This window comes from Gymnoscopelus braueri (assembly GCF_963280865.1).
Source record: "Gymnoscopelus braueri genome assembly, chromosome: 17".
Classification (NCBI taxonomy): domain Eukaryota; kingdom Metazoa; phylum Chordata; class Actinopteri; order Myctophiformes; family Myctophidae; genus Gymnoscopelus; species Gymnoscopelus braueri.
This window is the reverse complement of record NC_137617.1, coordinates 10,296,423-10,321,649: the sequence shown is the minus strand read 5'-3', so window position 1 is coordinate 10,321,649 and position 25,227 is coordinate 10,296,423. Positions and strand designations below refer to the sequence as shown.

Below are 25,227 nucleotides of genomic sequence, written 5' to 3'. Positions count from 1 at the left end.
TTCTCCCACGGTTTATATCCAGGATAGAGAACTACGCACCCATCCTCTCCTCACTGAGGGCACAGGTAGAGCCATGAGGACAACACAGGGGGATTGTGGGTATTCACATGTCACAGCGGCGGTCTGCGTAGGAGCAGTAATAGTAGCAGTAGTAGTAGTAGCATTTAACCACATGAACCTTTGACGTCCCTATACTGAGGGGCGCGGACATTTGCCGGTCATAGCAGATCTACAAGCTTACAGCGTGTCCCATTGCGACGCATTGTTAAGCTTGTACATCGGCTATTTTCGGCGGAGATATTTAGTGTCGAGTGAGAAAAGGAGGGGGGCCTTAGTATAGACCCCTGGGGGACTCCAGTCATGAACCAAGTATATCAGGTTTTAAGCGGTTGAATCCACTTAAATTGCGTAGGCGAAAATAAAAGATTGTGCGCCGGGCCTCTTGTACAGATCCACAGATACGATTGGCTGCAGCAGTTGTCCGTCGACAACGGAGGTGATGTGTGTGAATGTTGGGATACATGCATGATGAGCTGCTGTCTGTAATGATAACACTGCAGGACAGAGGATGCTCACTCCACCACCCCCCCCCCCCCACCACATGCACACGCACACACACACACACACACACACACACACACACACACACACACACACACACACACACACATATAGACAGAGAGAACAAGGACACTATGTCCACATACACGCACGCACACACACACAGATAGATAGAAAGACAAAGAGACTGACAGACTAAACTGCTTCATCTATAATGGCTCTTTTCGACCCACGAAGGGTAACCCAGAACCTTCCATAACCTCGAACTTTGCAGAACTTGTGATGTTCTGCGATTGTTTTGTTTTTTAAAGTTTCCATTATAAATACAACCACGCCCGAAGGGGGAGGTTCATCACAAAAGAAAAAAAAAGAAAAAATAGCCGATCTACAACGCATCCTCCCGGGCGACCTTATGTCTAACCTCATGTACATACTGTACGGCTGGATATGCTATGTGTAAATATTTCTTACTATGTGTAAATATCCCCCCCCCCCCCCCCCCTCTCCTTCTTTTTTATTTTTCTTTCTGGAAACAACCGAAAAGCTTGCTTGCACAAAAACACATTTCTTTCTTTCTTTTCCACCTGTAAACCTGTGATGTGATAATAAAGATGATTCTGATTCTGGGCAGGGACCCAAATTAGGTTCTGAGAATCTGATATGAAATGGAGCCCGTAGTGTATGGAAACAAATCCAAAACCCATGGAATTATGTTTCATGGCACAGCATGGTTCACTTAAGGCCAGGCCACACCAATGCAACTCCTTGCAACCATTATCCCCATGGCAGTTGCAAGGAGTTGCATTGGTGTGACATGGCCAACTGTTTAGTTGCAAGGAGTTGCGACTAGTTGCAGGCCTTTAGTTATTATAGTCGTAAAGAGCCATGAGAGAGAGAGAGAGCAAGGACGCACACACACACACGCGCGCGCGCGCGAGTGCGCACTCTGACAGTATACACACACATAGATAGAAAGACAAAGAGACAGACAGTGAGTGCGGGGGAGGGTGGCGCGGGAGTTTCAGTTCTACAGTGTAGCTGCTGGGTTCCGGGTCACAGAGAGGTCATCAGTCTAAAGGTTAAAGGTCATCTGACATCTTCAGTAACTCCAGGAAGGCACCAACTGCCCCAAAGTATCCCTGGAGAGAGAGAGAGAGAGAAAGAGAGAGAGTTCAGTCTTGACTCTTGTATAATGTAGTTCAGCATGGTTTGTCTCTTCCAGCAGTAATTTTGTGCAGTCTTAAAGGTATAGTTCAGCCCCAAAACGATTTTTTTCCCCCTATCGATTAGTCACACCATGGAGACTTGATTCCTAAGCCAATAATTTGATGACCTGCAGCAGTTCCGATAGGAGACACAAAGAGTCTCCTTTGTGCCTATACCGGTCTGCTGGTCATCAAATTATTGGCTTAGGAATTCGACAAAAACTAAAAAACAATGGGTGAACTATCCCTTTAATGTTCCTGCAGACTGTATAATTTGGTCCGTCGTTGTGTGTTCATCACGTCACCCTGCCATTTGAAAGGAGGTCAAATCGTAATTATTCCCCATTGTCAGACTGTGATTCACCTGGAGAAAACAAAACAGAAAGGAGGAACATTTGGAGCCGGTCTTGACGATGGAGCATAAATGAAGCCTAACATGCCATGCATCGGGTCGTAAACGACATAGACGAGGTCAAATACCTCATCATTCTGAAAAAAAATGTCTTTTCATGCGGGAAGCGACCGACGTGCCTAAAGGCAAGCAGGCAGGTATGGAGGTGCGGGTAATCTGACAGGTGGAGCAACACTCCTGTGAAACTGTCCCGTTCGTGCTTGTTTCACGCACACCGTGCACACGCCCGCCCGCGACAAGAGCTGGGTTGTGGTCAACGTCTTTCTACGCTCCTGCCGTAGATCACCTGGCGTTGTGTCGCTCTCCGTCTGAAAAGCCCTTATTGCCTTAGTCCAGTCACATGGTCCAGCCTAGTTTAGTCTAATGCAGTCTACAGTAGATTAGTCTAGTCCAGTACTAACCTCATGTTCTAGGAACAGAGCTCTTAACTGTCCTTTAGACCAGAAGTCCATGGCGTAGGCCAACAGCTTGGTGGAAAGCGTGTTGAGCCGCAGGAAGTTCCCCACGAACACCACACGCTCTATCCTCTGAAAACACACACACACACACACAAACACACACACACACACACACACACACACACACACGCAATATTACATACAACACACTGTGCTACCCTATACCCTTTCAGTTTACACACACATTTACACGCAAAGGACCACATAAACATGCCAATGAATCAATCTTGACAATAAATCACAAGCATTTACTGCAAAAAATAACATGCAATAACATGCTCACAATATTACACAAACATAGTAGTAATAATGATAATACAATCTAACACTCTTTTATTTATACAAGGAGAGAACAAGGAAAGCAAAGCTTGGAATGCACTGTATTTTAAAAGGCAAGTGTTAATTTACACTAGGAATCACACTGGATCACTCTGCTGCCCTCTAGAGGTTGCATTCTCATATTACACATTAACTCTCTCTGTGTGTGTGTGTGTGTGTGTGTGTGTGTGTGTGTGTGTGTGTGTGTGTGTGTGTGTGTGTGTGTGTGTGTGTGTGTGTGTGTGTGTGTGTGTGTGTGTGTGTGTGTGTGTGTGTGTGTGGGTGTGTGTGTGTGTGTGTGTGTGTGTGTGTGTGTGTGTGTGTGTGTGTGTGTGTGTGTGTGTGAGACTGTGTGTGACTGTGGGTGTGCGTGCGTGTGACGTGCGTGCGTGGGTGCGTGCGTGCGTGTACCTCGTTCACAGCACACATGCGTGCGATAGATCCTATGTTGTTGGTGATGGTGACCAGCGTAGCTCTGGCCAGGTCCTCTTTACTGATGCTTTCCCTCTTCTCCTTGCTCATCATGTGACCAAAACTACAGCAAAACACAAAACAATTAACATCCATTCAATTCATCATGTGACAGGTGCTCGGGGGCGCAGGGGTAAAGTTCCAGTCCAAGGCTTAGTGTCTGTGCCGTGGTGACACTAAGCCCAATACGCAGCAATGATTCACGTTGCAACGAGTCGCAACCTGCAACCACTTGCAACAGAACCCCCAAACTGCACTGAGCTGCAACGGGCCAACTCAGACTGCTGCCATGTATTGCAATGGTTTTGTTGGGTCGCAAATCATTGGTGTGGGCTTAGGGTTGCCAACCGTGCCTTGAGATAAGGAATTGTCCGTTATTTGGAAACTAAAAGACGCGTCCCTTGTTGAACTGACAAGGGACACAGCTCATGTACATATACTAAAGGCCTAATACAGGTTGTTAAAGGGTGTCCCTTATTTGAATTTCAGGTAGTTGGCAAGCCTAAGTGGGCTTAAGGGTTTGAATCGTGGCCTACAGCTTGGCCAGCCTGGCTTCCTCTTTCAGGCTATTAGAAAAAAATCTACAAGAGCTTGTAGATCTGCTACTGTCAGAAAATATTTTTTTGAAAAATGTTAACACCACAAATCTTGTATGGGGGTCACTGGCACAAATTATTTTCAAAAGGGGCCGGGTCCGTGGCCAAAGTTTGACTGACCAGCCCTAGTCGCTTATTTTGGGCTTGTTTTCATAAACCTGGTTGCGTGTTTCTCTCGCAAAATCTGGCAACACTGATGTGAGCGTATGTACAGTATATATATGTGTGGGGTGCGCTTGTTTTGCCCACCTGGAGGCCACGGCCGAGCCCTGCAGTCCAAAGCGCTGGTAGTCTCCCCCATAGATGTCTTTGACCAGCTTGTCAGCGTTGGTGGAGTCTCCTTTAGCAGCCATGTCCAGAGCCTCCTCGAAGCTCTGACAGCCTGTCAGCAGGCAGCACAGACCCAGGAACGTACCACCTCCCAGACTGTAGGGGGCCATGACAACGCAGCACACATTAACACCACACATACAGACATAAAACACACATTAATAGTTGCACATACTATGGGGACAAACACAAAAAATACAGGAGCAAGACTCTCTGATATCAAATACTAACTAATATGACTGCCACACACTCATGTAGAACTCCAGGTACTGCTAAGCACCAGCAGTACTTCTATCCTACCAGGACCTCTAGTACTGCTGGTTTTCTATCCTACCAGGACCTCTAGTACTGCTGGTTTTCTATCCTACCAGGACCTCTAGTACTGCTGGTTTTCTATCCTACCAGGACCTCTAGTACTGCTGGTTTTCTATCCTACCAGGACCTCTAGTACTGCTGGTTTTCTATCCTACCAGGACCTCTCGTACTGCTGGTTTTCTATCCTTCCAGGACCTCTAGTACTGCTGGTTTTCTATCCTTCCAGGACCTCTAGTACTGCTGGTTTTCTATCCTACCAGGACCTGTTTTATCAGGGAGTGTCAGGTATCAGGTGAATGCAATTATCATCCTGGTTGGATAGAAAGCCAGCAGAGGACCGGTGTTAATTAAGAACCACGACGCACTACAAACACGCACACACTTACTATACTTTTGAGGACATCAACATTCTCAAAATTCATGGCCATTTTTAACCCTAACCCTGGGCGTGGTTTATTATATTCCAACTAATCCATACCCGGGGATGTGTGCACTCAAAGTATTTGCAAACTTTCGGTTATGTGCTGTACAATATATGTATACTTAGTTAAAGTTTTGGAGGAGGCTGCTCATTTGATCGTAACATGACAGAGCAGATCCTATAGCATACGCCACAGGGATCATGTCCATGACAAATGAGCCCATAGACCGTGGCCATGCATGCGCAGTAACTCTACTGCTAACAGTGTGACAGAGTTGACAAAAACGCTAATAAACGGCTTAAATTTGGGAAAAGTGGAAAATCTGGCTTTGTCACTCTCTTCATATGCCAATGGACAATGCCTGTGTGCAAGTTCAGATAGATCAGTCAGCCCACTGAGGCAAAAATGGATTCTCACAGACAGACAGAGGTTTCCTGATTTTATAGTAGGATAGTAGGATATTACATAATGATTGTTTTGATTTTGAGTGTCCAGGCTGATACATACACTGATACAGGCCCACCCTATTTCTCTATTAAGCTGTAGCATTGAGCTTCAGTGACAGAGATTTAGTTCTAGATAAAGTAATATAACAGTCACCATCAATGCTCAGCCACAACATGAACACAAGACAAGAAAGGACTAACTAGACAAAGGCTTCTGTCTTCAAAGGCAACATATTGAGCCTAGCAAAAAACAGGCATAGTAATAATCTTCCATCACTTCTTACACACACACACGCACGCACGCGCGCGTGCACACACACACACACACACAAAGCCTGTAATTTTACCTGGTCCCAGTAACTCGCTTGTAGTCATCTTTAGAGTAGACTGCCAGCATCGACACTCCTGACCCTAACCAGAGTCAACACAGTAAATCAGTATAAATGCGTTATGTTTCATTTAATTTAATAAAGCAATTTGGCCTTCTATTTAGCCGTGAGTATAATCATGAATATTGTCTATATATCAGGCATTCATCAACTTCCAAGATCGGAATAACCACTAACCAGTTTTATAATTAAATCTATTTCATTGCCGTCTGTTCGTAAATGTTTGTTCTTGTCTTTGTCGTGTTCTATCAACCTGTCGTAACTAATAATAATAATACATTTTATTTTTTAACACATTTTACATTTGAAACAAAGCGCTACAGAGTAAAAGAAAAACATCACAAAACGATATAAAAATAATATCTAAAAAGCATTAAAATCACACAAAAGCATAAAGCCTGAGAACAGGTAAAAACCAGTGTAGCTAAAAAAAAATCCTAACCCTAACCACGTGTGAACAGTTGAACATGCCCCATAATATTTCAGCCGCTTTTACTACAGACTCTTTCAATGTTTCTTAAGCCTGATTTATACTTGTTGTACGGTCTGGTGTTGGTCACCAGAAATAGCTTATTGACAAATAATTACAAATTGAAGACTGACATAACTGTCCCTTCAATAATAAATAGTGACCTCCACCACTGCAACTAATGACTACAGAACATTACCACTATTCTGTTATGGAGGGGTGTCCATAAACATGGATGGTACATCAGGACAATTTGTCGCACGTTCTTGCCACAAGTTCACTCGCCGTATGTTTGGAGGAAGTGGTGCTGTATGACATAACTTAGCCTTGTTTTTTTCTTGACAACAACGTTAAAGTAATTAAGATAGCATGTTATTTAGACAGATGCAAGGTTCATTGTTTACCTAGTATCCTATAGAGCACTGAAGTCTGACATCACAGCCACAAGAGGGCGCTATTCCCCAGGGTCACAGCGTTATTTTTTCTCTTCATTCCCATCGATAGGGGAATCTTAGATTTTGTAAGAACTGTGTTCCAGAAATAAACGAATCAGCCGGGCGATTTTATTCATATGGATATGAAGCATCAACTGACGGTAAAAAATAAGTAGAAATGTATCCAAAGGGTAAGAAAATCTTATTTTTTCCTCCATACACAGACGTTATCAAATGTAACTAGGGATGCAAATTATCGATTCATTCATTAATTGATAGTCGATAACCTTATCGGTCGACTAATCGATTAATTAATAAGTGCCGTTTTTTATGGAGTCTGTCTCATTTCTCTCCAAAAGCCCTTGAATATGAAGGAATATGATTAAGGAATAGTGTGATTATGGTAAGCTCACATGGCAAGCTCACATCACACACACCATACCTGTAACTTTCACTAGCCCCAAGAAAAAAAATCTTAACGGCAATTAATCGATTATAGATTAATTGTTAACATCCCTAAAATAACGCCGCGGCCCAGGGGTATTGGGAGTGACGTCAGGACTTCGGTACTCTATAGTTTCACTGTACAGATCATTTTTTGATAGTATATTGTTTAGACTGATACTAGTTTCTCGGTTTACCCGTTTACCTGAGGCACTACGCTGTCTCTCTGCATTTGATGCATGCGTTTACCTTGATTATTGTAAGTAGGGTTGGGATTCCTTTACGATTTTAACGATTCCAATTCCTTAACGATTCCCTCTTAACGGTCCAATTCTTGGTTCCCTTTAACGATTCCTATATTCAAAAATAATCTATATAATTTTGGCTTGAGGGGGGTCCAAACAGACCCTTACATGTCTGTAACTCTGAGAGTGTACAATGGAACCAAATGGACCCGCAAGGGTCCATTTGGTTCCGTTGTACACTTTCAGAGTTATGGAGGTCCTTGAAATTAAAATGTTTGAGAACCACTGGTATTGTAATGGTATAGCACACTGGTTCTCGCCCAGTGGTCCGAGGACCACCAGTGGTCCTTGAGGGGGTTCCAGGGGGTCCCCAGGCAAATTAATAGTTAGTAACCAAATTGACCCTTATGTGTCTGTAACTCTGAGAGTGTACAAACGGAACCAAATGGTCCCTAACGGGTCCATTTGGTTCCGTTTGTACACTCTCAGAGTTAAATTAACACTGATGATGATACTACAGTGTAGATTGGGACCCCCAAGAAATCAAAATGTTTGAGTCCCTGGCATATCTTTTCAAATGGGGGTCCGTGGGATAATATGTGTCAATTTGGGGGTCCTTGACGCGAAAAGGGTTGAAAACCACTGGTATAGCAGACGTGAAGTCCACATAACCAGCTCTGACAGTGCGCTAAACCGGTTCCGGAAGCGGTTCCAAATGTGGTGGAACCGTTGTAAGTCGAATTGTCGTTCTGTGTAAATTGTAAATTGCAAACAGACAGGGTAGCTGTAAACATTCCCCACCTATGTTGACCAGCAGCATGGGGAAGGGGTTGTCCAGCGAACAGGGCTGCTTGACGCTGTTGTCCGGATCGGACGGGTTGCTGAAGTAGTAACCCTCTGGCTGTCCATTAAAACCCACTGAGTCCACGTACAGCAGACCTCTGATCAGACAGTCCAACTCATCCAGTTTGTGCAGCTCTAAGTCCGCTATCTGAGAGAGAGAGAGAGAGACACACAGAGAGACAGGAAATTGTATGCAGTTAAGTTTTGTACGCCCCTTTATGTCTCAGTCACACACACACACACACACACACACACACACACACACACACACACACACACACACACACACACACACACACACACACACACACACACACACACACACACACACACACACACACACACACACACACACACACACACGCACACACACACACACACACACACACACACACACACACACAGAATAACTGATCCTTGATTAATCGTGGGCTTTGGGGAGGAAATGCGCAATCGATTGTAAAAATATGCATTTGATTAGTAGGTGCGGCTACCGCAAAAATGTTTCGTAATGTGACAGTCAATCCAACCGAAGCAGAGCGCGCTTTGATACACCGGTCTTTGTTTGAGAAGAAAACGTTTGAGAACCACTGACATAAAAACTGTTAGGGTTTAGAAGACATTTTGTAGAATCTGCCTCTGGAATGCCTGCCTCTGGAATCTGGTTTTAATGGGTTAAGGAACCGGAATGGTTCAAATCCTGAAGGACAGAACAGGTTGACAGGTCTGCAAGCATTACATTAAAAAAAATTAAAGATTTTCTTTTGTGGCTTTTTTATGCCTTTATTGATAGGATACTAGGTTGACAGGAAATGGGGAGAGAGAGATGGGGAGTGACATGCAGCAAAGGCCGTTGGGATCGGGACTCGAACCCGCGACACGCTATCAGGTTACTTTGGAGCCTATAGGTGCATTACCAGATGGGCCTGCATTACATACATTGACTGAAAAAGCGTTCTCACCGTCCTGAAGTCGTTTTCAAACTTGTAGGCCCCTCCGCCGGTGGCACAGAGTGTGGTGTGCAGGGAGGAGAAGTTCTTGTCGCGTCCCATCTGGATGAAGCCCAGCATGTCGTGCGTGGGGAAGCGGATGAAGTGGAGGTTTCCCGTCCGGCCGCATATGGTCATCTTCCTCAGCTCCAGGTGCACGTCCCGGATCCCCGTGTCACCTAGGAGACGGAAACAGGTGGTTAGAATCCAGGGTTAGAAACATTTTGCGGGGGCATCTTTGATTTGATTGATTGAATACTTTATGAACAGTTTGCAAATAGTACAGTGGTAGGATTTTACAATGATGCTAAAAGGATAACACAAAAAGCCCTAGGGGCTTGTTTCCATTCTTTTCCATTGTGGTCCTGTATCTAACCACATTAACCCTGGAGTCCCTATTTTGGGCATGTCGTTATTATATTAGGGGTGCAATAGTTTATCAAACTAATTGATTTAATCGATTATAAAATAATATATTTTAAAAAAAAGAATCGATGGGGGGGGGGGGGGGTAGAAATGTAGCTTTTTTTCCCTTAATAATTGTTTTAATTGCAAAAATAGCTGATCTACAAGCTCTCAATGTGTCAATCTATTAACATTGTCTTGTTAGAGGAGAGGAGAGGTTTCTCACCATAAGCCACATTAGAGGTGAGATATTTCCTGATTGACTTCAGGTTGTCCACTTCCTCCTGTTCTTCTTCTGCTGTGATGTCCACCGGCTCAAAATACACCAACTTCACCAACGTACCTCCTATGTCCATTCCGAACCAGGGGAAGGCTGGACAGACGGACAGACACATACACATAGACAGACAATATGTCAGCATACAAACAGGGGAAACAGGGGAGAATCTGTTTAGAACCCGAATAACCTATTCACCAAAAATGAACTGAAATAACCTATGGTTGTTTATTTGTGATTGTGCCACCAAGAGCTGGCAAAAACACACACACACACACACACACACACACACACACACACACACACACACACACACACACACACACACACACACACACACACACACCACACACACACACGCACACGCACACGCACACACGTTTGAAACCCAAAAACCTAGTCACCAAAAATGAACTGAAATAACCTCATGGAGGTCACTGTGATCGTGCCCTTGAAAACGACAAAGCAGCCGCACACTCGTCGTCGCTAAATATTTATCGAAAACTGTCATCATGCCACCAAGAGCACACACACACACACACACACACACACACACACACACACACACACACACACACACACACACACACACACACACACACACACACACACACACACACACACACACACACACACACAAATAATTGCAGTGGAGTAAAAGTATAATATTTGCCTTTGAGATGTAGTGGAGCAGAAGTAAAAGTACTGAAAATTGGAAGTACTCCAGTAAAGTAAAAATTGTGCTTAAGTACAGTACTTGAGTAAATGTACTTAGTTACTTTACACCTCTGCATACCAGGTATGCTTGTTTGGGAGGTGGAGGTGTAGCTAATGAGAAATCAGTTATGACTGTTCCCTTACAGCTGCTGTATCCTAAGTCCTTTTCTATAATTTTCACTGCCTGGGTTCTATCCAAATACTTCCAGAGAAAGTCATGGCACTCCTTCCTGAAACGTTTTGTTGTTATTATGTTGTCATATTCATGCAAGACAGTTAAACGTTCTGGCACACCGGGGATGTGTGCATTCAAAGTATTTGCAAACTTTCGGTTATGTGCTGTACAACATATGTATACTTAGTTAAAGTTTTGGAGAGGAGGCTGCTCATTTGATCATTTTGATCACATGACAACAGAGCAGATCCTATAGCCTACGGGGATCGTAACCATGACAACTGAGCCCATAGACTGTGGCTGCGCGTGCGCAGTGAGTGACTCAGAAATTCCACTGCTAACAGTGTGACAGAGTTGACAAAAACGCTAAGAAACAGCAACAATTTGGGAAAATGGAACATCTGGCTTTGTCACTCTCTTCATATGCCAATGGTCAATGCCTTGTGTGTCACAACATGAACACAAGACAAAACATGACTAACTAATAATAATAATCTTCCATCACTTTTCACACACACACACACACACACACACACACACACACACACACACACACACACACACACACACACACACACACACACACACACACACACACACACACACACACACACACACACACACACACACACACACACACAGTATATGGTGTACGGAAACAGCCCTCGTCAGGGTCACTAACGACCTACTGATGGCAGCTGATGATGTCTCCCCTTCACTCCTCATCCTGCTTGATCTGACTGCAGCATCTGACACTGCTCACCATGACATCCTCCTCAACCGCCTTCACTCCATTGGACTCTCTGCCTCCGCTTTAAACTGGTTTCAGTCCTACCTCCCCGACAGAACCGAGTGTGACTCCTTGGGGAGGAAACAATCCCGGACACACCCTGTCACCTGCGGTGTCCCCCAAGGGTCCGTACTCGGCCATACCCTCTACATGCTTCCCCTTGGCCACGTCATCAGCCAGTATGGAATCTCCTTTCACTGCTATGCTGATGACACTCAACTATATCCCCCGCAGTCCAGCCACCACCATCTTCTTCATCCAGTACATTCAAAACAGCGCTGCTAGGATCCTGATGAGAGTGCGAAAATACGACCATATTACACCCATCCTCCGTTCACTTCACTGGCTACCCATCTCCTCCAGGACTGAACACAAGATTTCCCTTCTCACACATCAGTGCATCTACGGCAATGCCCAACCCCCCCCCCCCTACCTCAAAGAACTCCTCGCCCCAAAACCCGCCACTCGAACCCTCCGCTCTTCCAACACCAACCTTCTCCTTGTCTCAAACACTAAGCTCCGCACCATGGGTGACCGGGCCTATACAGCCTCCATGTCTGTGGAATTCCCTCCCAGAACACCTGAGAGCACCACAGTCCACTGACGCTTTTAAAAATGGACTAAAAATCTAATTTTCTAAATTTTTCTTGGGCCTTTTTCCTTTTTGTGTTTGTTTTTACCTAGTTTAATTTGACCCTTTAGTTTAGCATAGCTGGGTCCCATGTAATCGTTTGGTTGCCTATGCTGTTTTTATGCCAAACCCTGTAGCACTCTGCAAGAATGTAAAGTGCTTTATAAATAAAATGCATTATTATATCACCGTTTAGCAGCTTAGGTCCTGACAGAACTAACATCTGAAGGTCAAGGTGTGTTGCCTAGTAAGTAGTCACTTCACAGCAAAATCCTCAGAGTTAATCTATCAAGTAACTCTGATAGTGTACAAATGGAACCAAATCCAGGGTTGAATTCAGAGTTAAACTGACACTGAGTAATTTAGGGAGTGTGTAGCATAGCACAGCCTAGCAGACAGCATTCCAACACACAGAGATGGTATTATACTGGGGAGTATGGGATGGGACACTGGGAGGAGACAGACACACACTTACACACACACACACACACACACACACACACACACACACACACACACACACACACACACACACACACACACACACACACACACACACACACACACACACACACACACACACACACTTATTTGAAACCCAAAAACCTAGTCACCAAAAATGAACTGAAATAACCTGTGGTTGTTTGATTGTGATCGTGCCACCAAGAGGGGGTCATACCTATGTTCCCCCACTAAGGTTATGGTTAGGGTTAGGTTTAGGTTAGGTCCTATATTCCCCGCTCTCCTAGGAAAGCAGGGAACATAGAACCTGGGGAACATAGAACCTGGGGAACATAGGTACGGTCCCCACCAAGAGCAGGCAAAAACACACACACACACACACACACACACACACACACACACACACACACACACACACACACGCACACGCACATGCACAACAACCTAGTCACCAAAAATGAACTGAAATAACCTCATGGAGGTTACTGTGATCGTGCCCTTTACAGGTACACAAACACACACTTACAGAGGAATGGGCGGGCACGCACACGCGCACGCACGTGTGCGCGCGCACACACACACACACACACACACACACACACACACACACACACACACACACACACACACACACACACACACACACACACACACACACACACACACACACACACACACACACACACACACACACACACACACACACACACACACACACACTTACAGATGGACTGACAGAGTGTCTGGTGTGAGCTCTCCCCTGCATGATTTGACTTCCTACACGGTTTCCTTCTAATAAGTCAAGCTACTTTTTAAAATGTTTGCATCTACACTGGACAACATTAACAAACTATGAAACATAGGCCTTTGGTTTTCATGGATGGATCATGACATGACAAATATATATTGAATATATGTTAACGCTCAAATGTGTGGGCCCCTGAGCCTTCAGTACAAACAGAGGTGACAAATATTTAAAAATATATATTTTTTCACATTCAATTAAATATCATGTCTTCAGGTGATTTCGTTGCCTTCCAACTCAAGTAGTGTTTGCGTGCCCTAAAAGACAATGGCCCAGGGGCTGCCTTAAGTCTTAATCTGGTCCTGCTGGTTTTGAAACCTCAAAACCAATAAGGACACATCATCTTTGCTAAAAAAAATAGTTTCTGAGCTCAATATTAATTCCAGACAGTTCTTCCTGCATCTTACCTGGTTTCTTGATAATGAGCTTCATGATTGGTTCCTGGTGCCACCTAGGAAGTGCAGGTCAACCAATAGGAACCCACCACTAGTCTGACTGTCTCCCTCTCAGCTTCCCTACTGTCTGTCTCTCCTACACTTTTCTCCCTCTCAGCTTTCCTACAGTCTGTCTCTCCTTCACTGTCTCACTTTCAGCTTTTCTACTGTCTGTCTCTCTTACACTGTCTCACTACTGATTGTCTGTCTGTCTGTCTGTCTGTCTGTCTGTCTGTCTGTCTGTCTGTCTCTCCTACACTGTCTCCCTCTCAGCTTCCCAGACTGTCCGTCTCTCCTTCACAATCTCCCTCTCAACATTCCTACCGTCTGTCTCTCATCTTTCCTACTGTCTGTCTCTCTCCTACACTGTCTCCATCTCAGCTTTCAACTACACTGTCTCCCTCTCAGCTTCCCTTCTGTCTGTCTCTCCTACACTTTTCTCCCACTCAGCTTTCCTACAATCTGTCTCTCCTACAACTGTCTCCCTCTCAGCTGTTCTCCTGTCAGGCAGAGTGGGAATGTCCACTAGGTTTTAAACCAAACAAAACAATCAAAAGCTTCCATCAAACAGCTGATACAGTGTATCCTCCATTCCAGTCACCTGTAGACTTTCCGAACTTGAAGCTGTTACTTTCTGGTGTCTGACACACTGGCAACAATATCTAACCCACAGACTCAGAGAAACAACATACAATGCAGCCAACTCCATTGGCTGAGCAGGACCCTCAACAGCCCGCCCCCCCGGAGCCACCGTGGGAGCTGATTGATTGAGGCCGGCTGTCAGTGTTTTCTGCGCAACTCCTGACTGTGGCTGAGCCAATCGGAGGGCTCCAATAACACACTGCTGAAGATGTCACAGACAATAATAAAGGGAGGGAGGGAGGGAGAGAGAGCGAGAGAGAGAGAGAGAGAGAGAGAGACATACAAGAAGATAGAAAAAGTAAAAGAGCACGGGTAAATGACCTCCGTAGAGACTGATGGAGGGAGAGAGAGAGTGTGTGTATCTCATTGAAACAAATGTGTGATTGTGTGTGTGTGTGTGTGTGTGTGTGTGTGTGTGTGTGTGTGTGTGTGTGTGTGTGTGTGTGTGTGTGTGTGTGTGTGTGTGTGTGTGTGTGTGTGTGTGTGTGTGTGTGTGTGTGTGTGTGTGTGTTACTGAGTCAATAGGCCATTCAGCAGTAGAATTGGAACTGGTGCAGAGGAATTTAAATGAGTCTCCATTGTGTTAATGGGAATATAACACACTCTGGGAGGAGAGGAGTGGAGAGTATTCTAGGATATTGTTTCATTGGTTTGTGATAAATCTACAAGTTTACAGTGTTCTAAAGATTACAGCTGATCTTTGTTATTCCAGTGGTTTATATTTCTCTCTCTCTCGCACCCCCCCCCCCCCCCCCCCCCCCACACACTCTGTCTCCCTCCCCTCTGGTCTGACCGGCTTTCTATTCAAAAAGACTCTAGTATGTGTGTGTGTGGGTCTGTGTGTGTCCCCAGTCATCGCCCCCCTACTGTGGGTCAAAACAAACTAGGTCACCTTACCACACACACACACACGCGCGCACACACACACGCACGCACACACACACACTCACGCGCGTGCACACGCGCACACACACAATGTCTGACCATTGTCTTGGTGATCAAAATGACACAAAGTGTAGAAACAAAACAGTCTGATGTTATAGTGACTGTATATATTATATTAAAGTACTACATATTATACAGCGTAGCATATATTATATTATGTCTTGCATGGTGTTTGTATAACTAAGCTGTATGTTGTCCATTTTTATTTAGTGCACTTTGAGCTGCATTTTATGTATGAATGTTATATCATTAGGTTATGATGATGATGATATTATTATTATTTTTATTTATTATTATTATAAATATAATTATTATTTATTTGTATTATTACAATGTATGTGTTAGGGTTGTTTATCCTCATTTTCAAATGAAAGGTTCAACCACACAATGGTTTAAATGCACCACTTTTCTATGCACATACACATGCACAACTTAATTCAACACAAAAAAATAATAATGACAATAAAACCATCATCATTATCATCATAGTAGTAGTGGTAGTAGAATTGTATTTATAGAGCACTTCCAACAGGTAAAATGCAGTCAAGATTTTTTTTTTAAATAAAGATAGCAGACAAATAAATAGAAATGTAGCTACTGTACTGCATTATTAATTCAACTGTAGCACTGAGTCCCACTGCCATGGTGTGAGGTTCAATTCCCTGCTTAGCTCAAAAGGTGGAGCAAGGCACTAGTCTATTGATACAACATTGTACTAAACACTCATTCACACACACACACACACACACACACACACACACACACACACACACACACACACACAATAATTCTGCATCATCAATCATAATTATGGTTTATTATCCTATCCTATCCTATACCCTATATATATATATATATATATATATATATATATATATATATATATATATATATATACAATGTACTTACATATTGTACAATTAATATAAAACTACATTTTAACATTTTAGCCACAGCAGCTTTCCTTCTTTTTGGCCGCATCTTTTTATTCCATTAGTCGATTACCATGGTCAGTCATAACCATAAGGACTTTCCAATGCAGCTACCACTGCCAAATATGGACTTATTATTATTATTACATATAGAACATAATTATGCAATCATAATTACGGTATTATTATTATTATTATGACACATACTTATCTGCATTAATAATTATGGTTATTATTATTATTATTATTAGGCTATTACACATACAAAACATACTTCTCTGCAATCATAATTATGTTTACTATTATTATTATTACACACAGAACATACTCATACAATTATGATTATGGTTTTATTATTATCATTATTATTAATAATAATATTATTATTATTACACTCAAAGAAACTCAAAGACACACATGTCTGTAACCATAACCATGGCTTATTATCTCCATCTATGTTACTCACGCGGTCTGTTCCTCCGGCCAGAGTCCATCCTCCTCCGCTGCATCCTGCATCTCTTGGCCGGTGACAGCACGCTGTAAGCAGCCGGTCCTCCTGCACCTCCTGCTCCTCCGTCCTCCAGAGATCCATTATGGCTGCTGTGAGAGATGTTGTGAGAGAAACAAGCAAACAGGTCCATGAAAACAAGCCCAAAAAGAAGCGAGCCCTTCTTCGCCCTTTAAACATAATACGTTGGTTGTTTGAAAATAGCCGATCTACAAGCTCACAACGTCTTTGATTTAGAAAAGACATGGAAACAGTACATGGAAGTACAATTCACGATACAAAGGTCCTCTAAACTGGATCGCTCATAAAAGCACAAAGGCTTATTTAAAATGAGATCCCCCATGCACTCAAATCATGATGACATTTAAGAAGACAGACAGATATACACTACTATTCAAAACGTCATACAATCAGTTTACAGGTTACTGGTATGAAAAACAAGAAATATGTACAATAAACAGTTCGAGGGGGGGGGGGGTTCGGTTAAGACTTTGACAGGGGCCAGTTTAGAATTGCAGCCTCCTGAAGGTGTTCTTTTAGGGCAGTTTTTAAAGTGAGTAGGGTTTTACACTCCTTTACTCCTTTTGGTAGGGCATTCTACATGTTTGTTATAGCATGAGAAAGAGTTCATTCCCTTGTTTGTGCCAAATCTGGGTTGGACATGATCAGCTTCAGGACGCATTGTGAACTTCTGCTATTTTCTTGAAGACATTTTGAAAAGAATTTGGAATATTTCTGGAAACATTTTGACAAGACAAATCTTGTATGGGGGGTCCCTCCTGGCATAAAGTATTTTCAGATGGGGGTCCGCAGACAAATACATATTAATTTGGGGGTTCCTTGACTTGGAAATGTTTGAGAATCGCTGGTTTTAAGCAACCCCAAAATAAGCCCATAATAAGTTCTACACTTTAGAAACAAGCCCTAAACTAACCCGCAACTAACCTATATTTACAAGCAACTTTAGAGAAAAACAAGCCCAAAGTCGCTTATAGGGCATAGCAGTGGTGGCCATTTTTCGGTGCCACAGATATAAAACCCATAAATGTTTCGCATAGAGATTTCCTAAAATATTTATATAAATTATTTAAAGCCTGGAACCAATCCATCCAGGCTCCTGGTGAATCATGACCAGAAAACATTTGATTCTGTGTCAAAAACATAATTTGAATATTGTACTATATGCTATATTTCATAAATACCCTTTATTTTTGTAGTTTAAAAGAATAATTGACACAGAATCAAATGTTTTATGGTCATGATTCACAGGAGCTTGGATGGCTTGGTTCCAGGCTTAAAATAAGCAATATAAAATATTTTCAGAAATCTCTATGGGAATGATTAATGGGCTTTATATCTGTGGAACCACACAATGGCTACCACTACTCTGTCCTATAAACACTGGTTCTCAACCAGTGGTCCGGGAGCCAACCAGTGGTCCTTGAGGGTCCCCAGCTAAATGATGGAGAGTTGGTAACCAAATGGACCTTTATAGATCTTTAACTCTTGAGAGCGTAAAATGAAACCAAATGGACCCAAAGAGTTAAATTATTGTTAAACATCTGCATTACTTAATTAAATAAGTGTTATTTTGATCAACGTTTTTGCCTGTTATCTCTAAATGGCACCAACATCAATACAGCATGGAATTGCGGAAAAACGACAGCAAAAATCGCATCCAACGACAGCAAAATATTCTAAAGTTTTGGGTTCTGAGAGGCTACATCTCATACAAAACGGTGGTTCCGTGGCTCAAATGCCGAATAAATAATGGACCTTTAAGGTCCTTGATATGAAAAGGGATGAAAAACCTCTGCCCTATAGTATGCAGACCTGGCAACACTGCTGCTGCCGTCCCCGGCGGTCGGCCCGTGGCCGTGGAAGCCGTTGCTCAGGCCGTTGGTCGTTTCGTGACAGGGTCTCTTCTGCTCCGGAGAGCGTCCTCCGTGCTCGTCGTCCATTGCTGCTGCTGCTGCTGGAGACTGACAGACAGAGACAGAGAGAGGAGAAAGAAAGAAAGTAGAGAGGATAGGCAGAGAGAGAGATAGAGAGATAGAAGGGAGAGAGAGAGAGAGAGAGGCACAGCAGCAGCCCAGGCAGGTTTGTCAAAACAGGGAAATAAAAGAACCCAATAAACCGGAATTTCGTTTCACCCCCCCTTCAGAAATCTACACACTGTCCCATAGCCCAGGAGGACGGCTGTGATTGATTGGATAGGCCCGTTGTCAGTGTAAACATCATAGTTTGCAGTGGTGGAAAAAGTACTCACATTTTGTACTTACAGTATCAATACTGCATTGTACAAATACTCTGTTACAAGTAGAAGCCCGGAATTAAAAATGTACTTGAATGAAAGTACAAAAGTATTGTTATCAAATTATGCTTAAAGTACAAAATTTAAAGTAGGCTACTCATTATGCAGAATGCCCCATTTCACAAGTTTTCAAATGTATGAAATGTATTTTTTTTTAAAGCTTGTAGATCTGCTATTTTCAAATGGCCGAAATGTATAGATGGGTTTCCTGTTAGTAAACATGAGAGGATGATGCGTGCGCAGCGGAGGGATGAGCCTGTAGAGGGCGCTATTACCCGCAGCAGCTCTGGCCACTGTACATACATAAAATAAATGGTCTTCACTGGGTTTAATGAAAGTAGATTAAATTATGCAGTTTGTAATATCTTCTTTACTCAATAAAAATGATTTGTCGGAAGTTGGATCTGTTTGTATATAATAGCAGCATTATGCCTATTATGCCTAAAATAGCAGCATTATGCCTATCTAAATCCCGAAAATAACAACAGAGTCAATGGCGCTTCCGGTTCGTTCTACCTCCCGCATGCGCAGATGACGCACTCTGCTCTGTGATGACGTCGCGCGGAAACCCATCTATAGGGCTGAGGTGGTTAATGTGTATGTTTTGTAATAATAATCAAAATCTACAAAGTAACTAACTAGTAACTAAACTTTTCAAATAATTGTAGTGGAGTAAAAGTATAATATGTGCCTCTGAAATGTAGTGGAGAAGAAGTAAAAGTACTGAAAATTTGAAATACTCCAGTTAAGTAAAAAAAAAAAAATTGTACTTAAGTAGGCAACAGTACTTGATTAAATGTAGTTAGTTACTTTACACCACTAATAGTTTGCACATTCTTCTTGTATTATTATATCTAATTATAGAGCACCTTTTAGAGCATTTCATAAATGCATTTCAAAGTGCTTTACCTTGAAATCAGAACAAAGGTCAAATGAAAAGGGTGGGGGGAAAAAGTACTAGGATAATTACGTGATTATCTGTGGATTATCACAAGCTACTTTTACATTATAGCCAATAATAGGCCTATGTGTGAGTGCTATACCATTTCTCATAACCCAACAAAACATATCTTCACAATTCACACTCAAAATAGTTTTGTAACAAGAAAAGCAACGAACGTTTGTCATTAATAACCACCTCTTCGATGATCTATATATTTTTAATTATCTTGTCTAATCTCTCGAGACAGATCTCCAAAAGTTTCTTTTATTATCATTTTTGTTTTTTTTACTGAATGGGATCCCAGATAGCAGTGGTGAAAAAAGTACTATTTTTTTTTCTTTAAGTAAAAGTATCAATACGTTAAAGTCCGGAATTCAAAATGTACTTGAGTAAAAGTACAAACGTATCAAAATGTACTTAAAGTATTAAAAGTAGAAAGTACTCATTATGAAGAATTGTTTCAAATGTATAAAATGTATAAACATCTTTTGAAAATAGCAGATCTGTAATAATAATCCAAATCTACAGTAAGTAACTAGTTTTCATATAATTGTAGTGGAGTAGTACATAAGTACTTAAATATTTGCCTCTGAGATGTAAGAAAAAGTACTGAAAATTTGAAATACTCCAATAAAGTAAAAAAAAATACCAAATAATTGTACTTGAGTAAATGTACTTAGTTACTTTACACCACTGCCCAGATGGCCTAATCTTGTCAAACCGGCTACCTCTGATCTTGCTGAGACAATACAACTGTCTCCATTGACAACCAAATAGCCAATGGCGAGACCGACCGTCCTTCCAGGCCATGGGATTTAGCTCTTCCCTGATAGATCGATTCCAGGCGGAAGTTGTAATTCCCCCCCCCCCCCCCCCGACTATAAATAAATATGTCCAATTAATTCCTACGCAATCATTTATGTCATAACTAACGCACTTCCGGGTTGCCTACGTCATTTGGCAGATTTGCTAATTTACAGTTCTTAGATTACTGTACATTATACATAATAAATATCTGCATTTTGATATGCCATGTTGTGGTGGTGGGCTACCTATTCTTAATGAATCCAGCAATGAGATATTATTTCCCTATATTACTCATACCCCCCCCCCCCCTCTCTCTCTCTCTCTCTCTCTCTCTCTCTCTCTCTCTCTCTGAACAAATTGATTATTACTATTAATTTCATTACATTCTGTTTAACATGCTTTTCAGGATGACAAAAACAAAACAAATAAACAAACAAACCAATAACAAAAAACAAACATTACCTCAATATCGTTTTGGTATATACAATTAGGCTAAATCATTGTTTCTCAACATTGGGTCTATAGGGCCCACCAGGGGTCCAAAAGGACCCTGTATGGGTTTGTAACTGAGATATATAAACACTAGTCCCAGAGATATCAAAATGGGGGTCTGTATCAAATGGGGGTCCGTGGTGGCCTAATGCATATTAAATTACATTAAAAACTACAAATGCAACCAAAAATGGATCCTTATGGGTCCATTCCCCCCCCCCCCCCCCATTTCTATGCACTCAGTTACAGAGCTGTAAGCATCCATTTGGACCCTAGGTGGTCCCCGAACCTGAAGTTGAGAACCAGTGGGCTAGTCGGTATACCTTCCTATATCAAATGTTCTGGGAATATCCTGTGGTGTTTTTGGAAGTCTGTACTTTGTAATCTATACTTACATACTTCGATGACCAGTGTCGCCCAAGGATCAGTACCCTCCTTTTTTCCCTCCACCAAATTTCTTCGCCGAATGTTTGCCTGAAAAGAGTAAATGTTTGATAGAAAAGGGGACGCCCTCAACCTACATATGGTGCCTGCCCCTCCAGTTCTTTAGTAAACAGAAGATACATTTTCAGGTCAGGAGGATAGACATTTTCAATCTGACCCTATAACCCTAACTCATACAGGATACAGGATAAACGATTAAACAAAAAACTGAAACACTTGAAGGTGATAAATGGGTTCTCTCCAGGGCCGGATCCTGAGTCCATGAGCCCCTGGGCCTGCTGGGACTGCCTCAAATTGCAAAAATCACACGTACTCAGTCAGGTGCAGACTGGCCACCGGGAAGTTGGGGAATACAGGGGTTGTGGGCTGGACCTGTCTTTTATTTTTAGTTGTTTTTTTTGTTTTCTGTTTCACCCTGAACCCATTTGGTTTGGACATACACATCAGTGTTTTCCAACTATGTCTCTTTACTAATGAAGCTTGACCACAAATTGTTCTGTGCTCAAACAAAGTGGCCAAACAAAGAGGAACATGTTCTTTCCCTCGAGGACAAGCAGGAAGCACAGATGATTGTGTGTACTGCTTATCAACACAAGAACTGTGAAATAAAGTTGCCACAGTTCCTCAGTTTGATATTTCAGAGCCTTTTTAGAAATTCAAATAGATGACAAAGTTACACAGTCACACTTTAAGAATCTCCTTTTGCATCCAGCTCCATGTCTCATTTAAAACACAGTTTCTGGTTAATCGGAGACAAGAAGACATGCCTAAACATTATTTTTTTAAACATGGGCGGCAAGAGGAAATTGTAGCTTCTCTTTTATACATTACACCCCTTGGATTTCTTAGAATTTTATAAAATGATATATTTACGAGAATAGAACATTTGTAATGGTTTCTGTTACAAGTGTGTGGGGTCATGGTGTATAATGCCAAGACTTGTATTATAATGAAACTCTATACTGACATTTTGATCCAACTTATGAACAGTGTGTTATTATGGATGGCAGCAGAATGAGCAGAATGGTGGAGAGCCCTTTTCTTTTTTGCTTGAGCCCCTGCCCTCCAACATGTCTGTGCAAGGCACTGTAGACTATCACCCTTTAGTTAGTATTTATTTGATAGACTGACTGATCAGCTAGTTGATGTGCTTTCACTACTTAATCTTTAAGCATGGTAAGAAAAGTAGTGATGGCACAATATCACGTACTGTTCATTGATAAATAAAGGGGTTATGAAGGACACCTTTGCGCCTTAATCTTATAATTATCTTTGTTCCTAATCATCTAATATGTACATTATGTACCTGCTGCTATGTTCATGCACCTTATGTCTATCTCTATACTGTACGGGATTGACATGCTTTGTGTAAATATGTAGATATCTTTTGCTTGACTTTTCTCCCCCCCTGATAACAAAACAATGGAGGTTGCACAAAAACGAATTGTACTGTGACGTGACAATAAAACTGATTCTGGACAAGTACTGCCTCTTTAGGTTTAATCAGACTGTTATGAATGTACTTATGAACAAAGTAAAATGTGTGGCTAACTCTGTTACTACCGCCATACAGTATATTATCAATCTATAATGAATGGAGTTCATCCAAAAGTTTGATAGGAAGTCAAACTTATTTCATTTCTGAAAGACAAATGCAATGTTTTCAATGATCTGAATAGTCATCCTATGAGCATCATACCATTGTTAAGCAGAGTAATTGAAGAATTTCCAGCTAATGGGACTAATTTCTCATTTTCAGCATACATAAAAGTAAGGCCATTCTGCAAGCACCGCACTTGCACATACAGTTCTGACGAAAGACTGGCTTTCAGCCATGGATAACAAGAAATGAGTGGGAGCAGTAATGTTGGATTTCAGTGCAGCATTCAAAGCAATCGATTATACCTTGCTTAGTGATAAGCTACAGTGGTATGGTTTTCATGGTTCATTCATTTTCTCTCAGGGAGAAATAAGAGTCTTCTTTAATGCCAGCTATTCAAATTGAAATGCCATTGACTGTGGGGTCCCACAAGGCAGCCGTCTAGGCCGGGCCTTTGTTATAATATAACAAAGGAATATTATTCCATCTTCAATGATCTGTCAATGCTGTACAGTGCCACGACATCAAAACAAGTGGAAACTGACACTCTAAAGCCCGATTGATACTTTCTGATTTGATCAAATTGGTACCAGACCTGACAATGTATTTTCTCTTTACTAAAGAGCTGGAGAGACCCCCGATATTGAACACTAGCAGGGATTACTATCATAATATAGAGCTTAACCTTTTTACAAATCAGCTGATATGCTTGGTTGGAGTGAAAACCTGTCTGATTGCATTAGATTAGGCACTCTGGGCACCACACTGTCACAGCACATTGGAATTTTCACCAGCAGTGTTCATTATGACCACACAGTGGCGGCGTTTCACAACAACCCTCTAGACAGGCAATGGGAGCCTGTCCCACTGTCCTCTGGTGAGCCTCTCAATTTCTATCTACCACCATTGCATCCTTGTGCCCAAGTTAATTCAAATGAATCTAAACTAATTGAAAGGGAATTTCTTATCACTGTCCATTTATCTGCGCTAATGTGGAGCTGCAACTTGTACCATCCAGGGGTGGGTGGGTATTTCCTATTTTATAGTCATGTTTTTGTAAACTTTTAAATTATATATCTGCATTTAAAAAAAAGGGAGAAAAGGGACATACTAACATAATGTGTGGTTCTTTAAAATCATTTTGTCTTGTTTTAGTAAAACAGATTAATTATTCAGACTTTCTGCTGGCTGGTTCAGAATACAGTGTGTCACATGATCTGGTCAAGCATAACTGTGTACAGCGGTTCCCAAACATTTCCATGCCATGACCCCCAAATAGCCATAGCCTCTAGCTGTGAACCCCCATTTCAAAATGTCTTAAAAAACAAACCTGAAAATAGCCCATTCACAAGCTTGTGAGCTTGTAGATCTGCTAGTTTAAAAACTTGTCAACCATTTGACAAATTAATGACATGCCCAAAATAGGGAATAAAATGTGTGGCCCCCCAAGGGCCAAACATTTTCTGATTCATTTCTAAAAAGTAAAAAAAATCTAAAATAATAATACATTAGGCCATATACAATTGTGTGACTTTATTCAGATTTTGAAACAAATTG

At 42.0% G+C, this 25,227-nt stretch overlaps 1 protein-coding gene across 2 annotated transcripts; it reads right to left on the bottom strand.

Annotated features, from left to right (window-relative positions):
• Nucleotides 1–1,387: 1,387 nt before the first annotated feature.
• LOC308104576 (pantothenate kinase 3-like) lies at nt 1,388–19,165 on the bottom strand. Of its 2 annotated transcripts, none has more exons than XM_080455024.1 (10): nt 18,904–19,165; nt 17,029–17,159; nt 9,979–10,125; nt 9,321–9,526; nt 8,317–8,506; nt 5,882–5,945; nt 4,271–4,447; nt 3,366–3,489; nt 2,580–2,705; nt 1,388–1,700 (listed from the first exon to the last, which is right to left on the bottom strand). In XM_080455024.1, the coding sequence occupies exons 1-10, from the start codon at nt 19,029–19,031 to the stop codon at nt 1,641–1,643; spliced, it is 1,353 nt and encodes a 450-aa protein (XP_080311150.1). In that variant the 5' UTR covers nt 19,032–19,165; the 3' UTR covers nt 1,388–1,640. The 2 variants fall into 2 exon arrangements, with proteins under 2 accessions (XP_080311150.1, XP_080311149.1); XM_080455023.1 differs by having other exon boundaries at nt 1,392–1,700; nt 17,029–17,162.
• Between the last annotated feature and the right edge of the window lie 6,062 nt (nt 19,166–25,227).